Here is a 27,846-nt window from a genome sequence, read left to right as displayed (position 1 = left end):
AAACTATGTGGACTTGGTGACAAACATCCTGAGGTTAATATCTGGTCTTTCACTTCTCTCTGAGCCTCAGTTTTCTTTTCTGTAAAACTCACTTACTAATACTTTGCTGTTACAATGAGAATTAAATGCAATAATGAAGGTATATAAAAATGATGATAAACTCCAGATCCTTATGTCAAATATTTTTATGTATAAAGATAATAATTGTTTATTTCTTGGGCCTTAGTTTTTAATAACTTCTTTTTGGATTCATTGTGAAAGAACATCTTGTCATTTTGAAAGTAATCTTGTGGTTTGAGGATATAAACACAGTACATTTCTATCCAAGATATTACGTGTTACATCCAGTATCCCCTCAACGTTAGGGAAAATCTTAGGTTCAGTTGCTTCCTGTTATCTCGAGTCATGGAGGAGCTCTTATCGCTTTTGCTTTGCTTCACAGGGTCATGAACCCTGTTAAGGGAGAACCCTTCAGTGAATTAGAGAATCCTAATTAAGATTTGCAGAAAATATCACTTGCTTCTTAGGATAGTGGTTTTCAAGACTAGTGGTATGTCAGAGACCCAGTGCTGGTGCCACACCTCTACTGAGTCAAATTCTCTAAGGGAGGAGCACGAGTGTGAGTCTCACACGAAGCTCTGTAAGCAAATGTCCAGGCTGCCTAAGGTTGAGAACTTCAGCATCAGAAGGACTATAGACTTCCTAATCGCTAGGTGACTGCCATGTCACCTCATTCTGGGTCCTGTCCTTCCCTTTTACTTCTTTTTCCTAACTCATTTTATTATTATCTTATGTTTTCTGTATATACTGTTTATAGCCGACGTAAAGATGGAAGCTTTAGAACTGCATATTTAGGAGTAGTGTCAAAGGGGAAGGTCAATGCTTCATTAAAATGTCCTGAAACTTTTAATCTTCAAATTTAAAAAAGGGGAAAAACCGTGTTTCTAGAAATCTAATAACTTTGTATCAGTCCTAGAAGTGCCAGATAAAGAAATTCCTTTCCTGAAAATTCAAATAATCTCTTAGAATGTAGTTGCTAGCCTTATAAACCTTGTTTACACTTTCTCTTCTGTCACAGGAGAAATATGTAATCAACCTCTTTGTCATCTCAAAGGATGCAGGGAGAAGCAATTTTCCTAAATCCAATTTAATATGATAAATAATCAGAGGGTTAATAAGAGGGCAGAGATAGACTTCATGCATACAATCAAAGATGGACTGTTCTCAGTGATCTCATTATTTTAATGTTTGATGGATTATAAATTATGTGTTGATGTTGTAGGCACTCCAAGGAAATATTATTAAATATTATTTTTCAGGTGAGAGAATATCCTTTATATCATTTGATAAAAGCTCAGTCACAAAAGAAAATGGGAGAAATAGCAGATGCAATTAAAACACTGCATATGGCAATGAGTTTACCAGGAATGAAAAGAATTGGAGCTTCCACAAAATCAAAAGACAGAAACACTGAAGTTGATACAAGCCATCGTTTATCGATCTTTCTTGAATTGATAGAGCTTCACCGCTTAAATGGAGAGCAGGTAGGTCAAGTTTTAATTTAAGGGCTCAGATGTGAACTTTCTTATTCTAACATATATATTAGTAGAAAATGAAAAGCTGGCTGGGCACGGTGGCTCACACCTGTAGTCCCAGCACTTTGGAAGGCCGAGTCGGATGGATCATCTGAGGTCAGGAGTTTGAGACTAGCTGGCCAATATGGTGAAACCCTGTCTCTACTAAAAATACACAAAAATTAGCTGGACATGGTAGTATGTGCCTGTAGTTCTAGCTGCTCAGGAGGCTCAGTGAGGCAGGAGAATCGCTTGAACCTAGGAGGTGGAGGTTGCAGTGAGCCGAGATCACGCTATTGCACTCCAGCCTGGGTGACAGAATGAGACTCCATCTCAAAAAAAAAAAAAAAAAAAAAAAAAAGAAATGAAAAGCTAAATGTATTTCCTTGACCAAGTGGTAAACTTTAGAAAAATTTATTTCTCATTACCTTGTACTAAAACATAAACTTCCTGTAAGCCCCTGAAAGTTAAACATAATTTGCTCCTGGGTGACCTAAAGTATCAGTGTGCTCATGTTGACTACAATGGAACATAATAACATGATGTACAACTCTTTTGGTTACTGTGAATGTAATAATATAATGCAGTTATAATCCTATGAATCCCTAAAAAGACTTACACACATATACAGAAACACACATTTATGCACACTCTAGAACTATTGAAATAAAAAGAAAGTACCAACCTGAAATTCTAGTAGATGAGGAAACAAAATAAATGAATGAATACTCATAGGAATATTATAAAGTCAGATATTTTAAAAAATAATAATATATACAGATAAGATAGAAAGTAATTCTGGGAGAATTAAACTTTGTAGAAAATGAGGAACTCAAAGTCATTTGTATCAGTTGTTTTAGGTTGCAGCACTTGCTAATCACTTATTTTTCATATTTTAATGAAAATTAAGAAGGCTGTATTTCTAAATATTTGCCAAATCACAAAGAATTTCCATTTATTTATTGTATTTTTTAGTGATAAGGTCTCACTCTGTCTCCTCGCTGGCATGCAGTGATACAATCATAGCTCACTGCAACCTCCTGGGCCCAAGGGATTTTCCCATCTCAGCCTCTCAAGTAGCTGGGCCATGCCCAGCTAGTTTTAAAAATATTTTGTAGAGGGTCTCCCTACGTTATGCAGGATGGTCTCAAACTCCTGGGCTCAAGTGATCCACCCAGCTCGGCCTCCCAAAGTGCTGGAATTACAGGTGTGAGAGAATTTCTGTTTTACTAATTAACCTAAAGTACATTTAACAAGAAAGGCCAATTATACCCTATATAGTTGATTCTAAGGTACACTTAAATTACATTTTAACATTTCTGGAATTCTTGTAATCTATGAAGTTGAGATGATTCTTAAATGACATTTTCGATTCATCAAGGTACACATTTGGAAATAAGGTAGAATATTCACCTAAAGTGTAGCAACAATGTTGTTCTGGTGGAGGGAATAAAGTAATCTGCCACTTAATGAAGACCCAGTGTGTACAGCTCTTCATTATACAATGCTGGGTGCTAAGTAAGTGCTCATTAATATAGTAGCAGTGACCCTCTGTAGCAGCTGCTGTTGTCCTAGGTGTGAAAACATTTATCTAGCTAACAGTATTTACAGCCTCATCTGATTTTGGTCATGGGTTTAGTTTTAAATTTTTGAGGTTTCAGAAAATTCTATTAATTTATTTCATAAATATTATAAATGCACTAGCATTTATTCTGCGTTATGAGAAAATCTCTCTTTCTAGTGTTATTTGTTCACTATTTTCGAAGAATGATATTTTAATTTCATCTTTACAGCATGAGGCAGCCAAAGTTTTACAAGATGCCATCCATGAATTTTCTGGAACATCTGAAGAAGTGCGGGTTACCATTGCTAATGCAGACCTAGCTCTAGCCCAAGGAGATATTGAACGGGCTTTAAGCATCCTTCAGAATGTTACAGCCGAACAGCCTTATTTTATAGAGGCCAGAGAAAAAATGGCAGATATTTATCTGAAGCACAGAAAAGATAAAATGTTATATATCACTTGTTTTAGGTAAGTAATTGTCTCAACCCATTATACTTTGACACATTTAGCCACTAATATTGATTCCCAATTTTTTTTTTTTTTTTACTTTCTTCAACTGCTTTGCAAATACTTTACAGATCGTTTTCTGAATGTGGTCTTGATTCCTTCTACCACCAACCACAATCACTGTAACCAAGTTGTTTGCTCTCCCTAAAACATAATTATGATTCCTTCAAATTGGCTTACTGTAGTTTCTCAGCTCTCCTTATCAAATATTATTTTCAGACCCTAGATCTTCCTGTTTGAGAAGGGAAAGTGTACCCTGTATTCTAATAACTTAACAGCATCATGTAATGTAACAGTAATCCAGGGGACAGGCAGGCATATTTATTGTAATAGTTATAGAAAAAAAATTATTTTAGTATGTACCGTGCTAAGATGTGGGTTACAGATATTTCTTGGTGAAAGAACATGATCTTAAAAGTATGTCACATTGATGCCCTTATGAGTTATAGGGATACACAACACACACACACACACACATACACACACACGGAGAAAGAGAGAGATTGCTCTTCCTCTTCTCCCCAAACAGAAGGGTAAACATAGAAGCATACACTCTATGTAAGGGAAAATTAACGTTTTTAGCTCTTGAGATCATAGTAAACTGTTGATGAAGTAATTCAGTATTGGTTCACCTATATTATATCAAACTCAAAAAGTTGCTCAGATTCTTTTAAGTGCTGAGTGATTCAAAGAAACTGAGCAGCACTGCATGTTTAGATGGATGGACTGGAGTTCCTAGATTGTATTTTCTAAGGTATTTCCAAAAGATCATCACTGTCATCTCTAATGATATGAAAATAATTCAAAATAGGGTTGACTTATTTTTGATGTAGCATAATGTAATAGTTAAAAGCACAGATTTTGTTTCAGGAAGATCTGACACATCAGCTGCAACTCTTAACATCATCTATAAAACCGAGATAATTCTCAAGAATTTTTGGACCAATTAGATGAAATACTCTATGTTAAAGACTTAACACCACATTGTTATTTCAATAACTTTGGTAATATGACCTTTAGTAGTCTGTGTTTTCAGGTCAAATGTAAGCAACAAATACCGAAATAAAAGACTTTGTATTTTCTTAAGGTAACTTATTTCAGCATATAATTTATGCCATGAGTATCAGCGCTCAAGATGCATAGGAGGACAGTAAAATTTTATTCTCCCATCGTTTTTTTGGTACCTTCACTCCCACATCATTTCAGAAGTAAACATAGCAAAATGTATAGGTCCAGACAAGGAGAACTTAGATATTTACTATCTACCTGTACTCGGTTACCTACATTTCAGAAAATGGAAAGATTCAGTGACAGAAATAACTGATCTAGCATATACAATTTGGTTGTGGGTATGCATGAGGTTTTTATAATATTACACTGTTGGATATATAGAGATATTCTGAAGGCTACTGGCTAACTGAAATAAATGAGCTTATTTTTTATTTTATTTTATTTTACTTTATTTTTGGAAGAAGATACCTGTATTCAATATACTAAATAGTGTTGGTCTGATTTCCAGAGAAATTGCTGAAAGAATGGCTAACCCTCGGTCTTTTCTTCTCCTCGGTGATGCATACATGAATATTCTAGAGGTAAAATTTCTGATGTTACTGAACTGCAATTTTTAAAAAATTATTTGTGATGAGTACAACTTCCTATTAAAAGGATGTTTTTTAAAATAATATTTAATATTTGAAGATCCAGTCATCACAATAAAAGGGAGATATCCATTACAATTTTAAAAAATTGGTTTTTCTCTTTTGAGTTGATGCAGAAATTCAGCACTATTATTATTTGAAATAGAGATGAGACTGGGTGCGGTGGCTCATGCCTGTAATCCCAGCACTTTGGGAGGCCAAGGCGGGCGTATCACTTGAGGTCAGGAGTTCAAGACCAGCTGGCCAACATGGTGAAACCCCATCTCTACTAAAAATACAAAAAATTAGCCGTGCCTGTAGTCCCAGCTATTGAGAAGGCTGAGGCAGGAGAATTGCTTGAACCTGGGAAGTGGAGGTTGCCGTGAGCCAAGATTGCGCCATGCACTCCATCCTGGGCGACAGAGCAAAACTCCATCTCAAAAAAAAAAAAGTAGAGGTGATACCAGAAGTATGTTAGGAATCTTCTTCTTTTTACTAAAGGATAAAGGGAGCTACAGACTAAGATGGTGTTTTCTTCAAAGGGAACCAATCCTCCAGACCTCTATAACTGGCACTTATAATGACTTCTGGAAATGAAAAGTCAACATGGTGTCTCTTAGTTCACATACTGTTATTTATATAGACAAGAGCACAATTAATATGGGTAGAATTATACTAATAAATTATACCTACCCATACCTGCTCTTCTCATTTATCACCTTTTTGAAATTGTTAAAGTTCCTGTGCTTTAATATATGCTTAGTCCTAGGTAATCTTCCACATGTAGAGCTTAATTATAGAAATGTTGCCCTTTAATGGGACCCAGTTATGCTATTTTTTATTGCTTATTTTTTGTGTCTGGCAATATTAGCCTGAAGAAGCCATAGTAGCATACGAGCAAGCATTAAATCAGAACCCGAAAGATGGGACATTGGCAAGTAAAATGGGCAAAGCACTTATCAAAACTCATAACTACTCAATGGTAAGTACTTTATTGTTTGAAATGTGTCTGTTGCATCAAATTTATCACACCCTGTTCTCGAGAAGCTTCAGCAAGCACCATTTGCATCTTTAATGGTTGTGAACTCCAAATTTGTATTTATGAACTGGGATTTGTGTTAAAGTATCTCAGATTCTTCATTGCTTCATTTTGTGATGATTATTTGGACCCTAGAGCTTGCTTCATCTTGCAGCTAGAATCCTTGCTATCAAATCAATTACTGTAAAGTTGCTATTCTTCTATCTCTTTCATTATGTAACAAAACATGATAAATGTTCTTTCTGTTGCACCAGTTTTTGCAAGCTATGTGTTTTGAGTTCATTTTTTTTTTCCAGTAGGGGAAACAGATTTTTCTTTAACTGTTATATTCTTGCCCTATTCCTGGTAATTGTTGACCATATGTACAATAGCTAGCAAAATGTATGCCTTTGATAAGGTTCCCTGGCCTCATAAAACCTGTAACAAAATTATTTGCCAAGTACCGTTCTTTAGTTACTTATCGTAAGAAATGTTAGTTGTTGGCCAGGTGTGGTGGCTCACACCTATAATCCTAACACTTTGGAAGGCCAAGACGGGTGGATCACTTGAGTTCAGGCACTTGAAGCCAGCCTTGCCAACATGGTGAAACCCCATCTCTACAAAAAAAAAATACAAAAAAAAAAAAAAAAAAAAAAAACTGGGCATGGTGGTGAGCTCCTGTAATCCCAGCTACTTGGGAGGCTGAGGCAGGAGAATTGCTTGAACTTGGGAGGCAGAGGTTGCAGTGAGCTGAGATTGCGCCACTAGCTTGAGTGACAGAGTGAGACTCTGTCTCAAAAAAAAAAAAAAAAAAAAGTAAAAGAAAAAGAAATGTTAGTTGTTTCATGTGATGATCTATTCTCTGAGAAGAATGGCATACTTAATTGACAGGCAGGCATATGCCTACAATGCTTCCTGGTTATTTCTAGTTATACCTATGCTTTAAGTCTGTAATGTGTTAAATAGCTGTGCTTGAATGCCATTCTCATTGTCTTGTTCCCTTAAATGAAATGAATTTTGTTTAGGCAATCACTTACTATGAAACTGCTCTGAAAAGTGGACAAAAGAATTATCTTTGCTATGACCTGGCTGAGCTCTTACTAAAATTGAAATGGTATGACAAAGCAGAAAAAGTTCTTCAACATGCTCTGGCTCATGAACCTGGTATGAAAGTCTTTCTGGTTTGAAAAAAGTCTGATAAGTCTGATCCATTTTATTTTTATATTGCATAAATATGTATTTGTATTCTCAATATTTTATATGTGGTTGGTTATATAAATACATGCATATTTTTTCTTTTATCAGAATGCCACTCTACTAAAATGTGATATTTTAAAACCTAGTAGCAGATTTATGAAACAGTTAATTGTGTTATAGAAATATAGCTTACTTCCCAAAATAATAGAAAGTAAATTATCTGTAAATAACAACTACCTCATATTTAAGCACATTAACATTTTTGTAATCTTTACTTTTTACAAAAGTAGCATGTTTCTTTTTTAAAATTCAAGCTCTATAAAAGAATATAATGCATAAGTCATCTGTTTCTCCTATGAATTCCATTTGCCTTGTTCTCAAATTACCTCCCTAGTAGCTTGTAATTTAATATTCTATATATGTTTGTGTATATATAAATGTAATGTGATTTTCCTGCACAAAACTGTTATTCTTGCTTTTCTGCAATTTTTTCCACATACATGTCCCAGATAGTTTGATGTCAGTACATCATGCATTTAATTTGCATTTCTTTGATGAGTGATAAAGTTAGGTATTATTTTGTTTATGTGTCTTATTTTCTTCTAGGAATTTTTATTCATATTATTCTATCTACAGGCATCATAATGTTCCATAATGCCAATAAATTACTTAATTTTCTTGAAATTATTGGATGTTTAGTTTGTTTTCCATTATTTTGATATTATAATCTGTGTTACAACAAATATCATTGTATCATTCCTTAGTGTACATTTGCATGTATTTTTTAAAGTAGGGTGCTGAGTTGAAGATTTTGTACATTTAAAATTTGTTTAGATACTATCAAGTTACCTTCTTTCAAGTTTGTGAAAATTTGCCTTTTAAAGATCTTTATTTTTCAATAAAAGTGATTACCCATTGCGAGAATTTAAAGATTACAGAAGTGAGTAAAAGTTGTGTCCTCTCCTACTCTCCAGAGAAAACCATATTTAACAACTTGTATATCATGATAATCAGTCTCCCTGCCCCCATCTTTACCTGTCTCATATATACACAATTATTATACCTACCACTTTTTTCTTTCTAAATAGATTATAGTGCACCTATAATTCTGCAGTATGCATTTTTCATTTAATAACTCCTTTCCTTATTAGAAATATAGTTCTTCTTTATTTTTTAGCATATGTAGAGTATTCCACTGTATGTGAATATCATAATTGACTTGATGAGTCTCATATTGGAATACACATTTAGCTTGAGGAATAGTTGGAAGCAGTACTGAGATAAAATCCTTCTTTATATACTTATACCTCTCTGTACTTTCTAGAATTGAATCTGGCCCCATTGTTCTTTCTTAAGGCTAAAAACTTCCTGACATTATGTCATATTAGTCATGAAAAATAAACTTATTTTAATTTGCATTTCTTTGATGAGTGATAAGGTTAGGTATTTTATGTATCTTATTTTCTTCTAGGAATTTTTAATTATATTCTTTGTCTTTAATCTTTTACCTAATATTCATGTTGTAGATACTTCCTCCCAGGCTGTCTTTTATCAGATTTGTTTATTGTATCTTTGATCAAGTAGAATATTTAATGATCATATATCTGCTTTTCATGTCTTTTTTTTGTTTCTGAATTTCTTGTCATTCTCTAAAATTTCTTGTCGTTCTTCCCTAATCCTAACATTATGAAAGTACTTCCATATATTTTTGTCATTTATATTGTTTTAATTTTTATGTTGAGAACTTTAATCCATGTACTTTATTCCATATACAAGTTTTAGTATATAGTTTCCAAAGTGTATAGCCAATTTTATTTTCATGCCATTTATGGAACTGCCTCCTTTATTTTATAATAAACTCCTTCATATACATTACTCTGATGATAGGAATCTTTATTTTATTCCATTGTGTATGTTCCTTTTCTTTTGCCAACAACATGTTTAGTGTAGCTTTAAAATACATTTGAACACATGATGAGAGAAGCCGATTGTAAGTTTTCTGATATTTTCAAAATGATCTTTTAGTTTAGCTTTGATGATATTGGTGCTTAAATTCTTCTAATTATAAACGTATTTATTGTATGAAGTATTATTAGTTCCATAAAAATATATGCATGGATTTATCAGATCTTCTTTTGAAACACTTGAAAGGCCTAAATGTGGATATACATTTTGAAAAGTTTGTACGGGGAGAGAGATTCAAGTATCATCTGTTTTAGTTACAGTGGGTATATTATATTCATGTAACATAAAATCTTTCATTTAATATTTGCTGAGCATGCCCATGACATACGCAGATGCCTTCATATACATTTCATACATTATCTCCTCAGGATTCATATTCATCTTTGAGGCAGATATAATCATACCCATTTTAAATTTAGCAATCTGAAACTCAGTTTTATTGATACGTTCAAAACTACCTAGTTGGCAAAATGGCATGGCGTGTCATGAACTGTACACTTGACAGATGGTGGAGGAAACATTTTTGTTAATTATCTAGGGTTATTTTTTTATATAACCCTATTTTTTATAAAATTTTTTATAAAGTATTTGGCATTAACCAAATATTTAAAAAGCACTTACCATGTACCAGAGTTTGTTTTCATTACTTTGCATATTTTAACTTATTTAGTAACTTATTAGCTTTTAAAATCTTACATCCACCCTGTGAGGTAAGTGCTATCATTTTTCCTATTTTACAGATGAGAGGGAATTACAGAATGGTTAAGTACCATGCTCAAAATTAAAGGGCTAGTAAGTGGTAAAGCCTAGATTTGAAACCAGACTGTTCAACATCAAAGTCAGTGCTCTTAATAACTGTACTTTATTGCTTATCAAGTATCTTTGATTTTTAAAAGAGCAGTTATCTTCTTAACTGCATATAGCAACTACCGTATCTTCTTTTAATGACTTCTGTAAACAAATTTTTATACACTTAAGGGTAAAACTGGAAATTATTGTGGTATTAAATTGTTATCTCTTAATATATGTCTAAGAAAAGCCTCTGGTTGTTAACCAGTTCTTAAACTTTTCATCCAGCCAGTTTTTATCTTAAATCTGTTCTTTTCTTTTTTTTTTTTTTAATTTGACCATTCTTCAGGTAACTGAGAAAATTTTAACTGTATTCAGTATTTTTCAAAATCATTTTTTCTAGAGCCCAGTTTTTAAAATTCTGGAAAAATGTGAATATTTATTTAAGATGAATAATTTTTTCCATTACATTCCATTCTTTCATAGTAAATGAACTGTCAGCTCTCATGGAGGATGGACGTTGTCAAGTTCTTCTAGCAAAAGTTTATAGTAAAATGGAAAGACCTGGTGATGCGATCACTGCATTACAACAGGTAAACGCATTTGTCTGTGAGTGTGGTCATGAGGTAGGAGGAGATGGATGCAGAAGGAAATATGCCATGTATAAGAGGAAAGCAATCTCTTTTGGCCAAACAGCTGCAGAAAATATGTCAAAATCGAAATACTTATTGAATGCTTATGGATTATACATTTTAAATATATTATTACTACTATTATAACAATTAGGAAAGATTGGAATTTTTAAATCCTGTTTTATAGCTGAGGAGACTTGGTTGAATAACTTGTGTGAAGTCATATGACTAGTGTCATAATCAGGATTTGAACTTAGTGCTTTCTTCCTCCATTTATTTAGTTGTTCTTTTTTCTCTTAATATTTTGTGGTTCTCAACATAGAGGTTTTACACAGATTTCCTTAGGTATGTTCCCAAGTGGTTGATGTTTTTTTTTGTGATGATTCAGTTTCTGGTTTGCTAACAACTTCTTTATAAGTCACTTAAATTATTATCAAATATACTCTCTGCATCTGTCAAGATGATCATATGTCTTTCCTCCCATTTTTCTTTTCAAATGTGGTATATTAAATTGGTTTATTTTCAAATGTTAAACTACACTTATATCACTGAAATAAATGTTACTTTGATACAATTTTTTAAAAGATTTGTTGGAATGTAAAGATGTTTTACAGTATTTTGTTCAGGATTTCTACATCTGTGTGTTCAACAAATTGATGCTAATTCTTTTTTTCTTTTTTCTTTTTTTGTTTTGTTTTGTTTTTGAGACGGAGTTTCACTCTTGTTGCCCAGGCTGGAGTATAATGGCGTGATCTCAGCTCACTGCAACCTCTGCCTCCCAGGTTGAAGTGATTCTATTGCCTCAGCCTCCCGAGTTGCTGGGATTATAGACGCTTACCACCATGCCCAACTAATTTTTGTAGTTTTCGTATTTTTAGCAGAGACGGGGTTTCACCATGTTGGTTGGGCTGGTCTCAAACTCCTGACCTCAGGTGATCCACCTGCCTTGGCCTTCCAAAGTGCTGGGATTACAGGTGTGAGCCACCGCACCTGGCTGCTAATTCTTTGATGTTTGGAACAATTCAGTGTTCCAGACCTTGAGACCCAACTCTTTGAAGGAAAGGTTTTAATAGACTTCAGACTGATCATTTTCAAATTGCTTCTTATATCAATTTGGATTTTTTTAAGTAGTCAGTTTATTGTTAAATGTATTAACATAAACTTATTTATTGTATCTTTTCTTTTGAATGTCTACAAATGCAGTGAAAAAGATCCCCTTTTACAAACCTGGTATTAGTAATTTTATTTTTCTTCTTTGATAATCAATTATGCTAGGGGTTCATTATCTTATTAATATTTTCGAAGGGTCAACGTTTGCCTTTTCTGGCTTCATGAAATATTTTCTTTCAACCTCATAATTTCTTCTACACTCTTTGGGTTTGGTTTACTAATTTTTATTTTATTTTAATTTTTAGCCTCTTGAAATAGTATGTTAGGTAATGGATTTCAAGCTTTTGTTCTTTTCTTATTCATTTGAAGCAATAAATTTCTCCCTCAACACTGGTTTATCAGCATTCCACAAGTTTATTATTATTTTATTATTATTATATTTATTATTATTATTATAAAACATTTCCTCATTTTCACTTTGACTGGTTCTTTGACCAGTGGGTTATTTAAAAGTGTAGCATTCAATTTTTATGGAGTTCTGATTTGCTTGTTATCTTTTTGATACTGATTTCTAGTACACTTCTGCTGTGCCAAGGCATACTTTGAATGATTCAATCCTTTGCAATTTGTTGAAGCTTGCTTTACATCCCATGTTATAATCAATTTTGGTAAAGGTTCCTTGTGAACTTGAAATAATGTGTTTCTAGCATTGCTGTAACCATAATTATTTTTGCACCAACTTAATAAATACTTAGTTCAACCATATGTCAATTAGGTCAGATTTGTTGATTGATTTCTCTACATCTTCCCTGTTCTTAGGGTTTGGTTGTTATTTGTTTGCTTGGTTTTGGTCTGTTTGTATGAGAGGGATGTTAAAGTCTTTCAGTGTGATTGTGGATTTCTCTTTTTCCATTTAGTTGTATGTATTTTTGCTTCATTTATTTAGAAGATACATTATTGAATGATCCAGATTTAGAATTACAATATCTTCCTGGTGAATTAAGTTCTTTAAAATAATAAAATGGCCTTCTTCATTTCTAGTAATGCTTCTTGCTTTAAAATCTCCTTTGTTTTGTGTTTATATGGCTAAGTCCAGCTTCCTTTTAGCATGGTATATCTCCTGCATTCTTTTACTTTCAATTTTCCGTGTCCTTTTATTGAAGATCTGTCAGCATATAATTTTTTTCTTGACAATCTTAATCTATTATAATTTTTTAACATTTAATATAATTATGAATTATATTTGGATTTGGATTTGCCATCTTATAATTTATTTTTTTCTGAATTTTCTTGACTTTTATGAGTTAAATTATTCTTATTCCACTTTCCCCTCTATTATTGTGTTATTTATACCTCCTTTTATTATTTTTCAGTGTTAGCTACATTACAACACACATTTCTTCTTATTCAAATTCTGTTATTCTACTTTTGCCTTTTCCATTATTGTTGTCAGGCATTTTAAATTAGTTGTTTGAACCTTTGTTTATAGGGAACACAATGTGATATATTTTATTTCAGTATCAGATACTGGAAGATTTTTAAGTAAATCTTCTAGGTTCTCCATCTCATTTAAGCGATTTTGCCTATCTGCTCTATCTATTATGTGTTGATTTTGCAGCTTACTTCTGAGAGGGATATTCTTACTTCCCAAGTTCCCTGGAGGCACTTTACCGTTCCCCAGATAGGATCCATAATATTGGTTTGTTTTGCAGTTGTCTAGTTGTGAAATCATCACTTGCCTTCTTCATACTTGATTTTTTTAAAAAGACCATTTTTATCTCATTCTATTTATCCTGTGTCTGTGAGCTCCTGTGATATGTTGGAAGCACAGGTCTCTGAGGTAAGCAAGCAGTTTATGTAATACTGTGCTCATTTTTCCACAGAGAGTATCTGTCCAAGATTATACAGCTGGTTACTAGAAGAGTTTGAAGTGGAATGCAGATGCCTCAGTCCTAACCCTTTGTGCTTTCCAGGATACTGTACTAGTCACCTTTCGATTTGATTCCCGTGTACCCGGAAGAGTTCTGCATTCTGCAAATAATTTATAGTGTTTTGGTTTTGAGATTTAACCGACAGGGGTGTGTATATGTGTGTGTGCACGTGTGTGTGCATGAGTGTGGGTGCTTACCCAAGTTTCAGTAGAAAGTCCCAAAATTTTTTTGTCCTAGCTGTGAATGAATTGAGCTTGGATTATTAGATTCTGTGATATCCATCTAAGTTTATGATATCATTAAAGTATGTAATCTTAAACAATGTTAATATCTTATCCTTAGTGGTTGGTACATTTTAGCTCTTATTTTCTGAATCACATGATAGAGAATTGCACCCAGCAATAGGTTAGCTATCAGAAGCTAGAAGGAAAGTGTAATCTTTGGTAAATGTAGACTTTTAAAACGTTTTAGAAATAAATTTAGCTCAGTTCACTCCTTTATGAATATCATTAGTCCCAGTCACCATAGTTGTATGAGGCCCTGTGTTATAAAAGCAGACATATGAAGCAACATCAAAAAACAGCATGCCATGGCTAGGCAATACCAGCACCCCAAACTGTTGAGTTTATATGTTAGAGCCCAGGGATTATTCATCTTTGATAAGGTGTGAGGAACTGTAACATTCTTCCCAATGATGACAATGCTGTATATTCTGAATGACAAAGAGACAAATCTGAAGATGCAATTCAAACAGAAACCTGTAAGTGGAGTCAAAGTTTTTGATATTTTCTGTTCATTTATTCAGAGACCATTTATTGAGCTTAATTTTTCACATGATGTAACTTAGGGGTTCTGTCATAGTGTTTTTGCAAAGTTGCTAAACATTTTTGGCAGTGACAGAAATGGTAAATTTAGGGAAATCTCAAGTCTTTGGAATTTTGCTTCCTAAACATTTCAGACTTTTCCAATAACTCTGCATTTCTGTAGCCCTCTCTGTCATCTTTTAGCCGACTCCATCATTATTTCTTGCTTACGGTCCTGAAGTATCCTCCTGATTGATCCCATCCTCTTCCAGTCTCGTTTCCCTCTAGTCAGTTCTTCACAGTGCCACCAGGGTGATGGTTCCCAAAGGCAACCTGGTCCTGTCATGCCAATGCTTATAAACATGGCGTAGTAGCTTCCCATGGCCTCTAGGATAAAATGTAGATTATTTAACAGGCTTACCTGTTGTATATTCTGTGTATCTTTTCAGCCATTTTTTCTTCTAATTATTTTATCAAACAGTGTATCCCTTATTCTCTTTCCTTCACATGTGATTCCTAATGCCTATGAACCATTCCATCTCTTCATGCCATCTCTTTTTCCCCAACTCACCAGGGTGTAACTACTAGCCATTCTTTTAATTCTCACCTGACTTCCAAGACTGAGTTAGGTTTTCTATTATGTACTCCCATGGCAACAGCATTTTCCGCTTATCTTGTTAGAAAAGGGACAACTGTCCTCTGGGGGCAGTTTGCCAGGGTCCTCTGTCACCAATATTTGTTCCACTTTCTCTTTAATTTTCACTTTCTTTCTTACACTTGCAATTCAGAGTCCAGATGTAAAACAGTAGAGGGCCATAAGTGATGGGACATCTTTAACAAAATTCTTGGAGGCTGCTACCTGGAAACTTGTGTCCTTGGGATGGTACCCTTACCCCTGAGGTGCTAGGAATGGGCCCCGGGGTCTTTCCCTGCTTTCTACTTTCCTATCGGCTAAGTGATGTCAGAGGAGGACATCTTGATATGTAGAGGTACAAGAATTCAGGGATGCAAGGATGCCTTCCTGCAAGACAGAGATCGTCCTATCTAAACCAATTGTTTTCAGGTTTTTTACTAGGAGCACATGCATGAGTGTGTGTATATGTGTGTAGCTATGTAAAAACATGAACAGATGTATGCATATGTATAATCCAAAACACACAAAGGTACATATACTGACATACTTAAACACATATTAATATAACCAAAATAAAAATTTCATGAAACAGTTTTAATGTTAACCACATGCTATATACACTTATATTTTTATTTCATTTGCAAAAGAATGCTGTTATGACTCTCTAAACCTCTGGCTTGAGAGGATAAAAAAAAAGAAAACCTGTTTCAAAGCAATTGTTTGCTAACATTTTGACAAGACTCCCAAGAAGGGTGCCCTGTGTGTAGCATAATATATTGCATGTGGTAGGCATTTACTATTTGTTAAATGAATGCATTCATTAGTGAATCATTATGTATAGCTGAAACGTGAATTTTATTTTTGAAGACCTAAAACATGGGAGTTCTTACCATTTATCAAAGGAACATGTCAATGTTCCAGAAACCAGATGGATGGGTGGAAAGGCTGATATTCTTCCAATTTAACAATCTACTCTACATTCTTACCCTGAGGAAGGCCCCACCTCTTTGTATTTGTTTCAAGGTTGTATTTCCTCCTTAGTGAACTTCCTATACACGTGCTTGTAACAGTGAGAAAAGACTCGGTAATTCCGTAAGTGTTTTGTTGGAAAGATACATGCATGCTGGCTCATTTGCAAAGAAGTACATGCTTGAGATCTCAAGAATACATTTTCTTTGGATCAGGATTTGTTAGATCAAGGGTTCATAATGTTTAAATAAATCTGTAAAATTATGCTGTGTGTGAGTTATAGAGAATTTAATTTCCTTTCTTTATTTTTTTTATTCCTTTTATCCTGATTTTTTCTAGGCTCGAGAATTACAAGCTCGGGTACTAAAACGTGTTCAGATGGAACAGCCAGATGCAGTTCCTGCACAGAAACATTTAGCAGCTGAAATTTGTGCAGAGATTGCAAAACATTCTGTTGCTCAGCGAGACTATGAAAAAGCAATTAAGTTTTATAGAGAGGCTCTGGTTCACTGTGAAACAGATAATAAGGTCAGTACCTTTATAAAATTTTAAGTACCTTTTATTCCAGATGTCCTCTAATTTCCTCAGATGTAAAATTTTTTCCAGCTTGTTTTAAAAGAAGATGTAGGCAGGGTGCAGTGGCTCTTGCCTGTAACCCTAGCACTTTGGGAGTCCGAGGCATGTGGATCATCTGAGGTTAGGAGTTTGAGACCAGCCTGACCAACATAGGGAAACCTTGTCTGTACTGAAAATACAAAAATTAGCCAGCATGGTGGGGGGGAGGGGGGGTGCCTCCTGTAATCCCAGCTACTTGGGAGGCTGAGGCAGAAGAATCACTTGAACCTGGGAGGTGGAGGTTGCAGTGACCCAAGATCGCACCACTGCACTCCAGCCTGGGCAATAAAGCGAGACTCTATCTCAAAAAATAAAATAGAGAAAAAGAAGAAGATTTACAAAGAAATATAACAAAAATACAAGTTAAAAGATTAATATTATTCCTCAAAAACTTTCAAAATCTTATATGGTGCCTTACATTAAGAATATTAAAGTTTAAGGCCAGATGCAGTGGCTCATGCCTATAATCCCAGCACTTTGAGAGGCCAAGGCAGGTGGATCACTTTACTCCAGGAGTTCAAGACCAGCCTAGGCAGCATGGCTAAACCCCCATCTACTAAAAAGTACAAAAATTATCCAGACGTGGTGGCATGTACCTGTAGTCCCAGCTCCTCAGGGTGCTGAGGCAGGAGGATCACCTGAGCCCAGAAGGTCAAGGCTGCAGTTAACTATGATAATGCCACTGTACTACAGCCTGGGTAACAAAGCAATACCCTGTCAAAAAAAAAAAAAAAAAAAAGCAGAACATTACAGTTTAAAAACTGTAATGGAACAAGTAATATAAAGCAACTTGCAAATTGTTTTAATATTTATGTTTTTAATTATCAAAATAACTTAAATAATTTTCAAATTAATTTATTTTATCAATTTAATTTATCAAAATAATTGAAATAATTTTAAAATAATTTAAATAATTTCTCAATCACAAATATCTGGATTTAGATAATTCAGTTCCTTTTACTAAACAGCTGTTGTACACTCTGTATTTCAATTGGTGTTTAGTACTAAGGATGCAAAAATGGCTAGGCTGAATCTATGGCCTCATATGGCACAGTGGGAGAATAAATGTAAAGATAATTTTGGTGTAGTACACTTACATACATGACTGGTTATATAAAAACTAAAATGTTTTAACTGTCAAGATCTGAGAAGATCTGGAGAGATTATTAATTTTTGAAAATAATTAATGGCTAAACACTTAAGTAAGTGATCATGTACAAAAGACAACTATCCTCTAGAATTTAATGACTAGTTTGGACATTTTTATTAATATAGTTTTTTCAGATAAAGGGCAAAAACAATCTTTAGCAAGGCATAACCAAACAGATACCTTTTTCAGTGGTGGCTAAAGGAGTTGGAATCCTACTTTTAAATCTGAGGCATACCTTAGAGATTATCTGCTTGAAGCTTTTTATTTTACAAATGAGAAAGCAGATTAAGAGAGGTAGAAGGGACCTGACTTGGCCCTGTCATGGAGGAGCTGGGACTAGAATCCAATCTCCTGGTTTTAAGACCAGTGTTCTTTTCACAATGCATTATGTCACTCTACTTTTGAAGCGAGTTACTACCTATTTCTCTGTTTTTTGTTTGTTTGCTTTGTTTTTTTCTCTAGTGTAAGAGAAAATAGAGATGGTATACATACAGTTTTTTGTGGGGTTTTTTTTTTTGTCTATTATACTTGGCATTTTTATTGCAATGACTTTTGGTCAACTAAAGTTTAATCTGTGTCCACATATTTTCCTCATTCACTTTTTATTCTGTACAGTGTCTGATGAATCTAGCCTTTTGCTTTACAGATTATGTTGGAACTGGCACGATTATACCTGGCACAAGATGACCCTGATTCCTGCCTGCGGCAGTGTGCTTTACTGCTTCAGAGTGACCAGGATAATGAAGCTGCTACCATGGTCAGTCCAAGGAACTTCGGTACAATAAAAGCAGTTGTGTTTTATAAGTTTTAAATTTTACCCCATGGAACTACTACTAGATGATGAGACATGGCTCATGTTGGCTTTTGGAAGAAATAACATTTTTCTTACATTACTACATTTTACCAATAAAGACCCAGAATCATTAGGATTTTATTTATAAGAAAGATAAACCTAGGTCAGGTTTTTACATGCCCTTTTGGGTCTAGTTACTTTTTTATTTATGCCTAAGGGGATGCTTGGTTAGGTGGAGTTCATGTGGTAACACTAATTTGCTAAGAACTAACTTTTAAGTACTTAGGAATGGTGGACACATTTAAGAGTTTGGGTGGAATTTTTGGAGTTACAGGGGAAAAAAACAACTTCATATATCAGTCTAAGATGTTCTATTTTGAATAGAATTTTGGTTGTTTTTTTTTCTTATTTTTATGTGGACTAAAATATTTGTTAGCTGTGCAGACAGCTACGTGGATGACATTTTGTGAGGTTTATTTAAAGTTATTGTGGTTAAAAAGAAATATATGAAATCTGCATTTTAAAGCACATAATAAGAAAAATCTCAGTAGGTCTTGCTCATTTTTAATTTTTCAAAATAGTTATGATTTAAATTTTGTTTTGTTTTTGAATCTTCTCATTGTTATTTTAGTCAGGTTCAGTGAGTTATCTTTTCTACAATAGCACATACAGTGTGCAATTCCTTTCAAATTTCTGTTTTTAAAACAACTGCTAGGAACATATTTTTTGCTAAAAATACAATTTTGCAAGCAGAGCAATCTGTTTCACATCCTTGATTATCTTCTGTTACACTGATCTCCAAGTTATTCTGCTCAAGGTGGGCTTGAACCTTAAATTCCTCCTTTTTATAAAATGCTACCCCCTCCTCATGTTTATCATCTATATTTTTCTAGTGTTAAATCTTGATTGGAAGAAGATGTTGTGTAAAATACATGGCAATATTTTTAGAACCAACTTTTATCTTTATAGATGATGGCTGATCTCATGTTCAGAAAACAAGACTATGAACAAGCGGTATTTCATTTACAGCAGCTTTTAGAACGTAAGCCAGGTAAATACCCACTGATAGTATTTTTTGAGTTCAGTCACCCCTCCCTTACTCCTTTTTCTTCTGTTTAGTGGTTTTGCCCTTGGGCAAACTCCATCCCTAGTTGAATCAGACTGTCTACTTGTTCCACACATGGGCTTGAATAGCTGAAATGGCCATAAGGAAAATGCAACACTGTTGACGGGTCTCACTTTAAATTATGAGCACAAACCTGGCAATCCTACTGTATTCCAAGAATGAATTCATTGATTCTAACTATTTTTTCCCACTTTCTCTTGTCTCCTGAAAACTATCAGGGGAACCAGCCCCCAATATTTCAACGTACGTTCTTTTCTATTTTCCCTACGTGTCAGCTGGTCTAAGAAATAAAGAGAAAGAGTACAAAAGAGAGCAATTTTACAACTGGGCCTCCGGGGGTGACATCACCTGTTGGTAGGTTCCATGATGCTCATTGAGTCGCAAAACCAGCAAGTTTTTATTAGGGATTTCAAAAGGGGAGAGGGATATGAACAGGGAGTAAGTCACAAAGATCACATGCTTCAAAGGGCAATAAAAGATCACAAGGGCAGAGAGGCAGAGCAAGATCAGAAGGCCAGGGTGAAATTAGAATTACTGATGAGGTTCCATGTCCTGCTGGGCACGCATTGTTGTTGATAAACATCTTAACAGGAAACAGCGTTTGAGAGCAGACAACTAGTCTGACTAGGATTCACCAGGCTGGAATTTCCTAATCCTAGCAAGCCTGAGGGCACTGCCGGAGACCAGAGCGTATTTCATCCCTTATCTTGAATCGCATAAGACAGACACTCCCAGAGCAGCCGTCCATAGACCCACCCCTGGGAATGCATTCCTTTCCCAGGGTTATTCCTTACTGGGAAAAGAATTCAGCGATATTTCTCCTATTTGCTTTCTGCAAGAAGAGAAATATGACTCTGTTCTGCCCGGCCCTGCAGGCAGTCAGACCTTATGGTATCTCCCTTGTTCCCTGAAAATCACTGTTATCCGTTCCTTTTCAGGGTGCCCAGATTTCATATTGTTCAAACACACATGTTTTACAAACAATTTATACAGACAATGCAATCATCACAGGGTCCTGAGGTGACATACATCCTCAGCTTATGAAGATGACGGGATTAAGAAATTAAAGACAGGCATAGGAAATTATAAGAGTATTGATTGAGGAAGTGATAAATGTCCATGAAATCTTCACAGTTTATGTTCAGAGATTGCAGTAAAGACAGGCGTAAGAAATTATAAAAGTGTTAATTTGGGGAACTAATAAAAGGCCATGAAATCTTCGCAGTTTATGTTTTTCTGCCGCAGCTTCAGCCAGTCCCTGTGTTTGGGATCCCTGACTTCCTGCAACACAAACCTCCAATACCCTTGCCCCATTTCTTGCCCACAGTTAAAAGCCTTGCCACCTACTTCACTAAGAGAATACTTGCACCTGGAAGAGAACTTCTCCATTCTTTGTCACTAAATTTACCCACTCCTCAGCCTTTGTCCTCCCCAGGCCTGTGATCCCGCCTGTGTCCAGCTTCTCACCTACCAAAGGGCTTTACTCTTACAGTTCTCTCTCTTGAATTATCAATTTTTGCTAATCAACATATAACTGTGCTGTGACATCTTCCTGCTCTAAATAAATCAGTCAATAAAAATCAACTCTTAACTCTTATCCCCTCCCAATTACTGTGCCCTTCTTCAGTTCTTCTTGACAACAAATTTTTCTCTGAAGGATTTTCAAACATGCTGTGTTCACTTTGTCTCATCCACTGCTGCACTCCAGGGAAGTCGCTTCTGCAATGTGGTCGGTGACCCCCATACTGCCAGATCAGATTCAGTTCTCAGTTCTCTGCTGACTTGACCTGTCATCGTATTTGGCACAGTTTATCCCCCTCCACAATGAAAGACTTTCTTCATTTGTCTCTGAGATCCTAAACTCACTTGGTTCTTCTTTTGCCCCATTGCCCACTGTTTCATTCTCCTTTGTTGGAGTTCTCTTCTCTGTATGACCTTTAAATATCAGAACACTCTTAGCTTCAGTTCCTGAACCTCCTTTCTTTTTATATATTCACCCCCTAGGTGACTTTGTCCAGCTGCATGGCTTTATATCCCATGTATGTACTGATGTGTCCTAAACATTTATCTGCAGCCCTTACTTATATACACCTCTGCCTCTTTGCATTCCCACTCAGATGTCTAGGAGTATCTCAAGCTTAACATGTCCGAAATAGAACACCTGATCTTTCCCTCCCCTCTAAGTTTGCTCCACCCCCACCTCTCACCTCAGTGAGTGGCATCACTGCTCCCTGTTATGCCAGCCCAGACCTCACAGTTAATCTTTGTCTCATCTTTCTCTCATATATCACCTCCAGTCTATCAGCAAATCCTTGTTAGTGCTACATTCAAAGTATACCTAGAATGCCATCACTTTTTACTACCTCTGTTACTGCCACCCTGGTCTAAACCATTGCCATCTTCCACATAGATTATTGCAACATCGTCATAACTCATCTCTCTTTCCATCCCTAGCCTATGAAGACTTTAGAAATGCTTTCATCGAAAATGGCAGAGATGCCTCTGAAAATTCTAGGCTAAAAAAGCACAGCTTTTAATTTTCTGTCTGTAAAAGAAATCTAAAAGTACACTGTGTAGGGGTTGGTATGGCAGTTCCACGGTGTCTTCGGGAAACCAGAGCCTTCTCCCTTTTTGTTCTACATTGTTACTCTGACTTGCCTGAGCATCACCTCATGGTTCAAGATGACCACTGCAGTGCTGGGCATTGATGTTCCAGGGCCCAGATGGGGAAGGTGGGTGCAGAGCTGGACAAAAGGGCTTCCCAACCAGCAAAAAAATAAAACCCAACCCTTAGTAGTGTCAACTCCATGGCTGCAAAAGAAGGTGGGAAATGTTATGTTTTAGCTGCATCTAATACCCTGTAGAATAAAATCAGAATTCTGATAGTAAAGAAGAAAGGGATAACAGAAACTAGGTAGGCAAAAGCCCAAGCCAGTTACAGCCTTGAGCCTTTTTGTTTGCTGTTTCTGCTTCCCAGAATGTGCTCCTCCCAAAGGTCCATCTGGCTGCTGCCTCATTTTCTTTTGGGCTTTTGCTCCGGTGCTGCTTCTTCCTTAGAATGCCTTTCCCTCACTGGCCTACATCAAGTAGCACCACTTCTTGCTCTCCATCCCTTTATCCTGTTTTCTGTTCAGTTGGGTTTTTAGGGTTTGGCTTTTTTTTTTTTTTTTTTTTTTTAAGAATTTTTGGGTTTTGTGTAGCTCTTGTGAAACAAAACCAAAAAAAAACTATAAATCATAGAACAGAAGCATCAAGTGACCAGAAACGTTGCCCTTCACTGCTGTGTTTCCAGAATTGAGAAGGATACCTGGCCTAGTTAGTACTCGACAAATACTGGATGGGAAGAAGAGTGAGGGAGAAAAGGAAGAAAGGGAAGCAGGGACGGAGGGAGGAGAGGAAAGAGGAAAAGAAGAAAGAGAGGTGGGAACTGTTTGACTAATAGATGACTGTGTGTTACTACCCGTGTTACTAAAAAAGAGTTTGAAATGGCAGAGAAAGTCCTACAGCTGTGTTTCAGTTCTTCTAAACCCCGGTCAAAGCTGCCTGGTTAGAGCCGCAGAGACACAGAGGTGGCAATCCTTCAAGCAGGGCAACTCAAAGAACTAGATATGCTCTACAGGCTACCTCTACTAATGCTTTTAATAAAAAGACGTTTGAATTTAGAGAACATCAGTTCATACTTAGAAATAAAATATCCCCAGTTGGCACAAAAATTGAAAGGAAAAAATATGGTCTATTTTTTACAGTAGTATCAACACTTTCTCTTTATTATTTTTACTATTTAATTTTTTTTCCACCTTGGGACTACCAGAGGCCATTTCATTTGTTTTTTGCCTTGTCTTTTCCAGAGTATACTTAGATGTTACTTAAAAGAATGCTGTGAATTACTTGACCACCTCACCTCTTCCACTCACCCTGGGTCCAAAATATGGGCTCATCTTGCCACCCACATTGCCCAAACCTACTTTTATTTTCTTCAGGCTTGTGTCGTTTTTTTTTCCCTGCCATTTCTACCGTGTGTTCCACACTGTTTTCTCTTATTCCTCTTCTCTAAACTACCATTTGAAAGTAATATACATAATATTTTCATTCTATCTCAAGCGGTTCCCATTTCACAGTCTTTCCCTTTGAGACAATGATCTAACTTTATTTCTTAAAAAAACAGACTTCTTCTGTTGTGAATATTTTTAAGGCATTAAAAGTATTACCGTTTTCTAAGATTTGAAGAATCTCACACATTATAGTTTTCTAAGATTTGAAGAAGCCTTCATGTGTCTTGTGGGTTTTGTTTCACTTAAGTTTCTGTTAGTTGGCAGCAGCCTTTTTCCCAAAAAAATTGGCTGAGTAGACTGACTGCTTTGGATTGTTGGTAAACAAATATAAAAGCAATTTTTTATAAATGCAATATAAGGATCTTGTATTCCAGCAACACCAAATGACATGCAACCACGCTTCCAAGTCTTTGCTTGGGTTTTTTCCTTTTGCCTAAAATGAACTTTGGCTTCCTTATCTCTTTTCTCTTTCCAAACACATAATCTAAAATATATCCCTCTTGGGAGAAAATACAAAAGTAAATCTGCATCCCATTACCACTACCTACATTAAAAAAAGTCTTAGGTGATGCTGGGTAGCATGAGCCACCATCCTAGATTTGCCTCAGAGCGAAGGGTTTTCCTGAATGCGGGGCTTCCCATGCTAACAGAAAGTCCCAGGCAAACTGGGATGAGTTGGTAACCCTAATCCTCGGTTACTTTGTCCATGCATATTTATTACTTATAGTATTTTACTAAAAATATTTATGTGCATATTTGTGTTGTTTATTAGACTGTAGACTCCTCAAGTTCAGGGAACTCACCATATTTATCTTATATTCCCAATATCAGACAAAATGCCACGCACATGGATGTGGCAACATAGATGTTTATTGGTTGAATGGATCAGTGAATGACTGTAAAACACCAAGTCAATTAAAAATACAACAGGAGAGTCGCTTGAACCTGGGAGGCGGAGGTTGCAGTGAGCCAAGATCACGCCACTGCACTCCAGCCTTGATGACAGAGTGAGATCTCAAAAACAACCACAAAATTTTCAGTAAATTTTTATTGTCTATGTGATATTTTTAATCGTAAGAGTTTTTAATCTTGTGTTGTATGCCTTGTTCTTACTAGTACCTTACACACTTATCCACAGATCTATTTTGTTGGAATTACTCTAAAACATATGTATCTACATTCATTTTATGTGTACATTATTGTTTATCCTCAGTAACTCATCTTGTACTTTAGATTAAGGCTCTATTTTAGCTTATTTCAGAAATGTACCATACAAATTTGACTTAATTTAAGTAGTTGAAAAATTCCTCTTCTAGATCTAATTACTGCTGTCATGACAGATTGCCCCTTTTCTCTGTCAGAATCTCCAGATCGCCTTGAGCTTTCCCCTTCCTTCATAGTAATCGGTTAAGGTGTCTCCTCAGTTCTGTTTGCTTGATAGCTAGCCAACACATCCAGTCAGTCTAGTAAGATCTTCCTCCTATCCTTGAGGCTGCTCAAAGGTCAACTCCTATGTAAAATTTCCCAACTCCTCCAGGCAAAGTTCGGAATCCTGTGCTTTGTAATACCATACCATAGCATTGTATGCTTGCCACATCTCATCACCCTATAACTATTTTCATATCTTCTTACTAACCATCAGTAAAGATGGACCAGCTAAGTTTTTTAGAGGGTAATACACATTTTAGTTTTTAATGGATTTCTTAAGTGCAGAAATTTGCAAATGTCATGGTTAACCAAAAGACAAGTGAATGTAATTTAATCTGTCACTGGTAATTATAACTTGAACTAATAATGAATACATTTCAATAGTATATAAGAAATATTCTAGAAATTGCCTTCCCAATGTTGACAATACTAGCAGTATCATGCAAAAAAAATTTCACCAGAAATTTTAACCTTTAGTTCTTGCTTAATCCAGTACAGCTTCCAGATGCTGTGGCTTTATTATGGGGTATTCTATTTCTTATCAAAATTTTTGAAGTATAAATATTATTAATAACATTTGTAATTTATAAATATTTTTCATGGCTTTATTTATATAGCAGCACTCCTACAGTCAATATTATAATGCTATTTTAAGAAAATAAGTGGATTGGACTCAAAGAATTTGAGAAATTTGTTTGAATTCACATAGCTAAACGACAAGACCAATATTTGAGTTGTCTTTTTCTGAAACCATATTCTTATTGTGCCCTTTTTAGTGATGCTAAAAAGTGTGATGAAGAAAATCTCTGGACTTAAGATTGTGTGTCAAGGGGACAAACGATACTATCAACCTGTATTAGTTTAACATCCTGTAATTGAGTAGATACAGTGTTTCCAGAAGTTCTTTTTTTAAAGAATATTTTGTATTGTGGTGAAACATATATAACACGAAATTCATCATCTTAACCATTTTTAAGTGTATCATTCAGTGGCATGAAATGCATTCACATTGTTTTGTAAGTCATCACCGTTACCCATCTCCAAAACTTTTTTACCATTCCAAACTGTAAGTCGGTACACCAGTTCCTCATTCTTCTTCCCGGAGCCCCTAGCAACCATCATTATACTTTCTGTGTTTATGAATTTAACTATTCTAGGCACCTCATGTAAGCTGTATCACACAGCATTTGTCCTTTTGTGTCTGGCTTATTTCACTTGGTATAATGTCTTCACAATTCATCCGCGTTGAAGTGTATGTCAAAATTTTCTTATTTTTTATGGCTCACATACAATATACAATATTCCTTTATATGTACGTGCTACATTTTGATTATCTATTCAACTGCAATGGACATTTGGGCTCTTTCCACTTTTTCTGTCTATTATGAAGGTGGTTGCTGTGAACATTGGTGTACAAATACCTGTTTGAGTCTCTGCTTTTAATCTTTTGGATATATACTCAGGAAAATTGCTGGATTTACATGATGTCATCTCTTTTCAAATAGCAAAATAGAGTCAAGGATAAATAGCTTTAAAACAAGCTTTTTTGTTTTTGTGTTTTAATTCTAGAAATTCAACCTAAGAACATGTTGAGAATAGCCTAAGGGTTTTTGCAATTCCCCTATGTATCCCTAGTCCTGTGCTAACTGAAACTTGAGCACCCAAACATCTAAAAGATACCACTATAAAGAAATAAATAATGTGAATCATCAGTAAGTAGGCCCTTATGCAACCATTAAAAATCATGTTTTGGAAGATTCTTTAATGACAATTGGGAAATGTTTACTGTTGAATGTTCATCAAAATCAACATTAAAACTAATCAAAACCAATCAAAATCAAAACCCCAAATGTGACTCCAGTTTTGTATATATGTAAATAAACATCGATTTTGTATGAATGTAAACAAAGAGATAACGTATCTTTGCTTACATTTATATATCGGTTGGTTTTCAAATATATGAAAGAAAGCACACCAAAATGTACTAATCTCTAGCTGGAAATATGTTGATTTTTTTTCTTTATACTTTTTATATTTTTTCCTTATTTTCTGTAGTGTCTATACATTATTTTTACAATCCTAAAAAAGATTTATTAAATTATTCTGTAACTTAGTTTGTTAGTGATAAGAGAGAATTAGATAGAATTGGGAGAAGGCTTTCTAGGAACCTGCCAGGAAATTATACCTGAGATCAAAGGAATGAATGAATGAATTAACTTTTTTAGAAGAAGGTGAAACAGGATTAAGATATGGGAACTAATATGCTAAGGTTCTAGTATGGTAAGTTAGCATATGGTATGTTAGCTATATGTACATATCAAAGAGAGACTGGAGAAAAATTTCTTATTGCCC

At 35.1% G+C, this 27,846-nt stretch overlaps 1 protein-coding gene across 7 annotated transcripts in view; it reads left to right on the top strand.

Moving 5' to 3' along the window:
* Positions 1-27,846, top strand: part of TTC21B (tetratricopeptide repeat domain 21B) — a 97,425-nt gene that overhangs the window by 34,767 nt on the left and 34,812 nt on the right. For all 7 annotated transcript variants that reach the window (XR_002516126.2, XR_002516127.2, XR_002516125.2 and 4 more), the window contains 9 exons: positions 1,320-1,544; positions 3,368-3,606; positions 5,165-5,237; positions 6,154-6,264; positions 7,326-7,464; positions 10,738-10,844; positions 16,670-16,858; positions 18,742-18,852; positions 19,858-19,939. Coding sequence is in view for 4 of the 7 variants with exons in the window: in XM_031651315.1 (XP_031507175.1) it covers positions 1,320-1,544; positions 3,368-3,606; positions 5,165-5,237; positions 6,154-6,264; positions 7,326-7,464; positions 10,738-10,844; positions 16,670-16,858; positions 18,742-18,852; positions 19,858-19,939 (1,276 nt within the window). In the remaining 3 variants the exon portion in view is untranslated. The remainder of the gene's footprint in view (positions 1-1,319; positions 1,545-3,367; positions 3,607-5,164; positions 5,238-6,153; positions 6,265-7,325; positions 7,465-10,737; positions 10,845-16,669; positions 16,859-18,741; positions 18,853-19,857; positions 19,940-27,846) is intronic.

This window comes from Papio anubis, chromosome 10 (genome assembly GCF_008728515.1).
Source record: "Papio anubis isolate 15944 chromosome 10, Panubis1.0, whole genome shotgun sequence".
NCBI classification, from domain to species: domain Eukaryota; kingdom Metazoa; phylum Chordata; class Mammalia; order Primates; family Cercopithecidae; genus Papio; species Papio anubis.
Note: the sequence above shows the minus strand (reverse complement) of the source record. Positions and strands in the feature narration are given on the sequence as shown.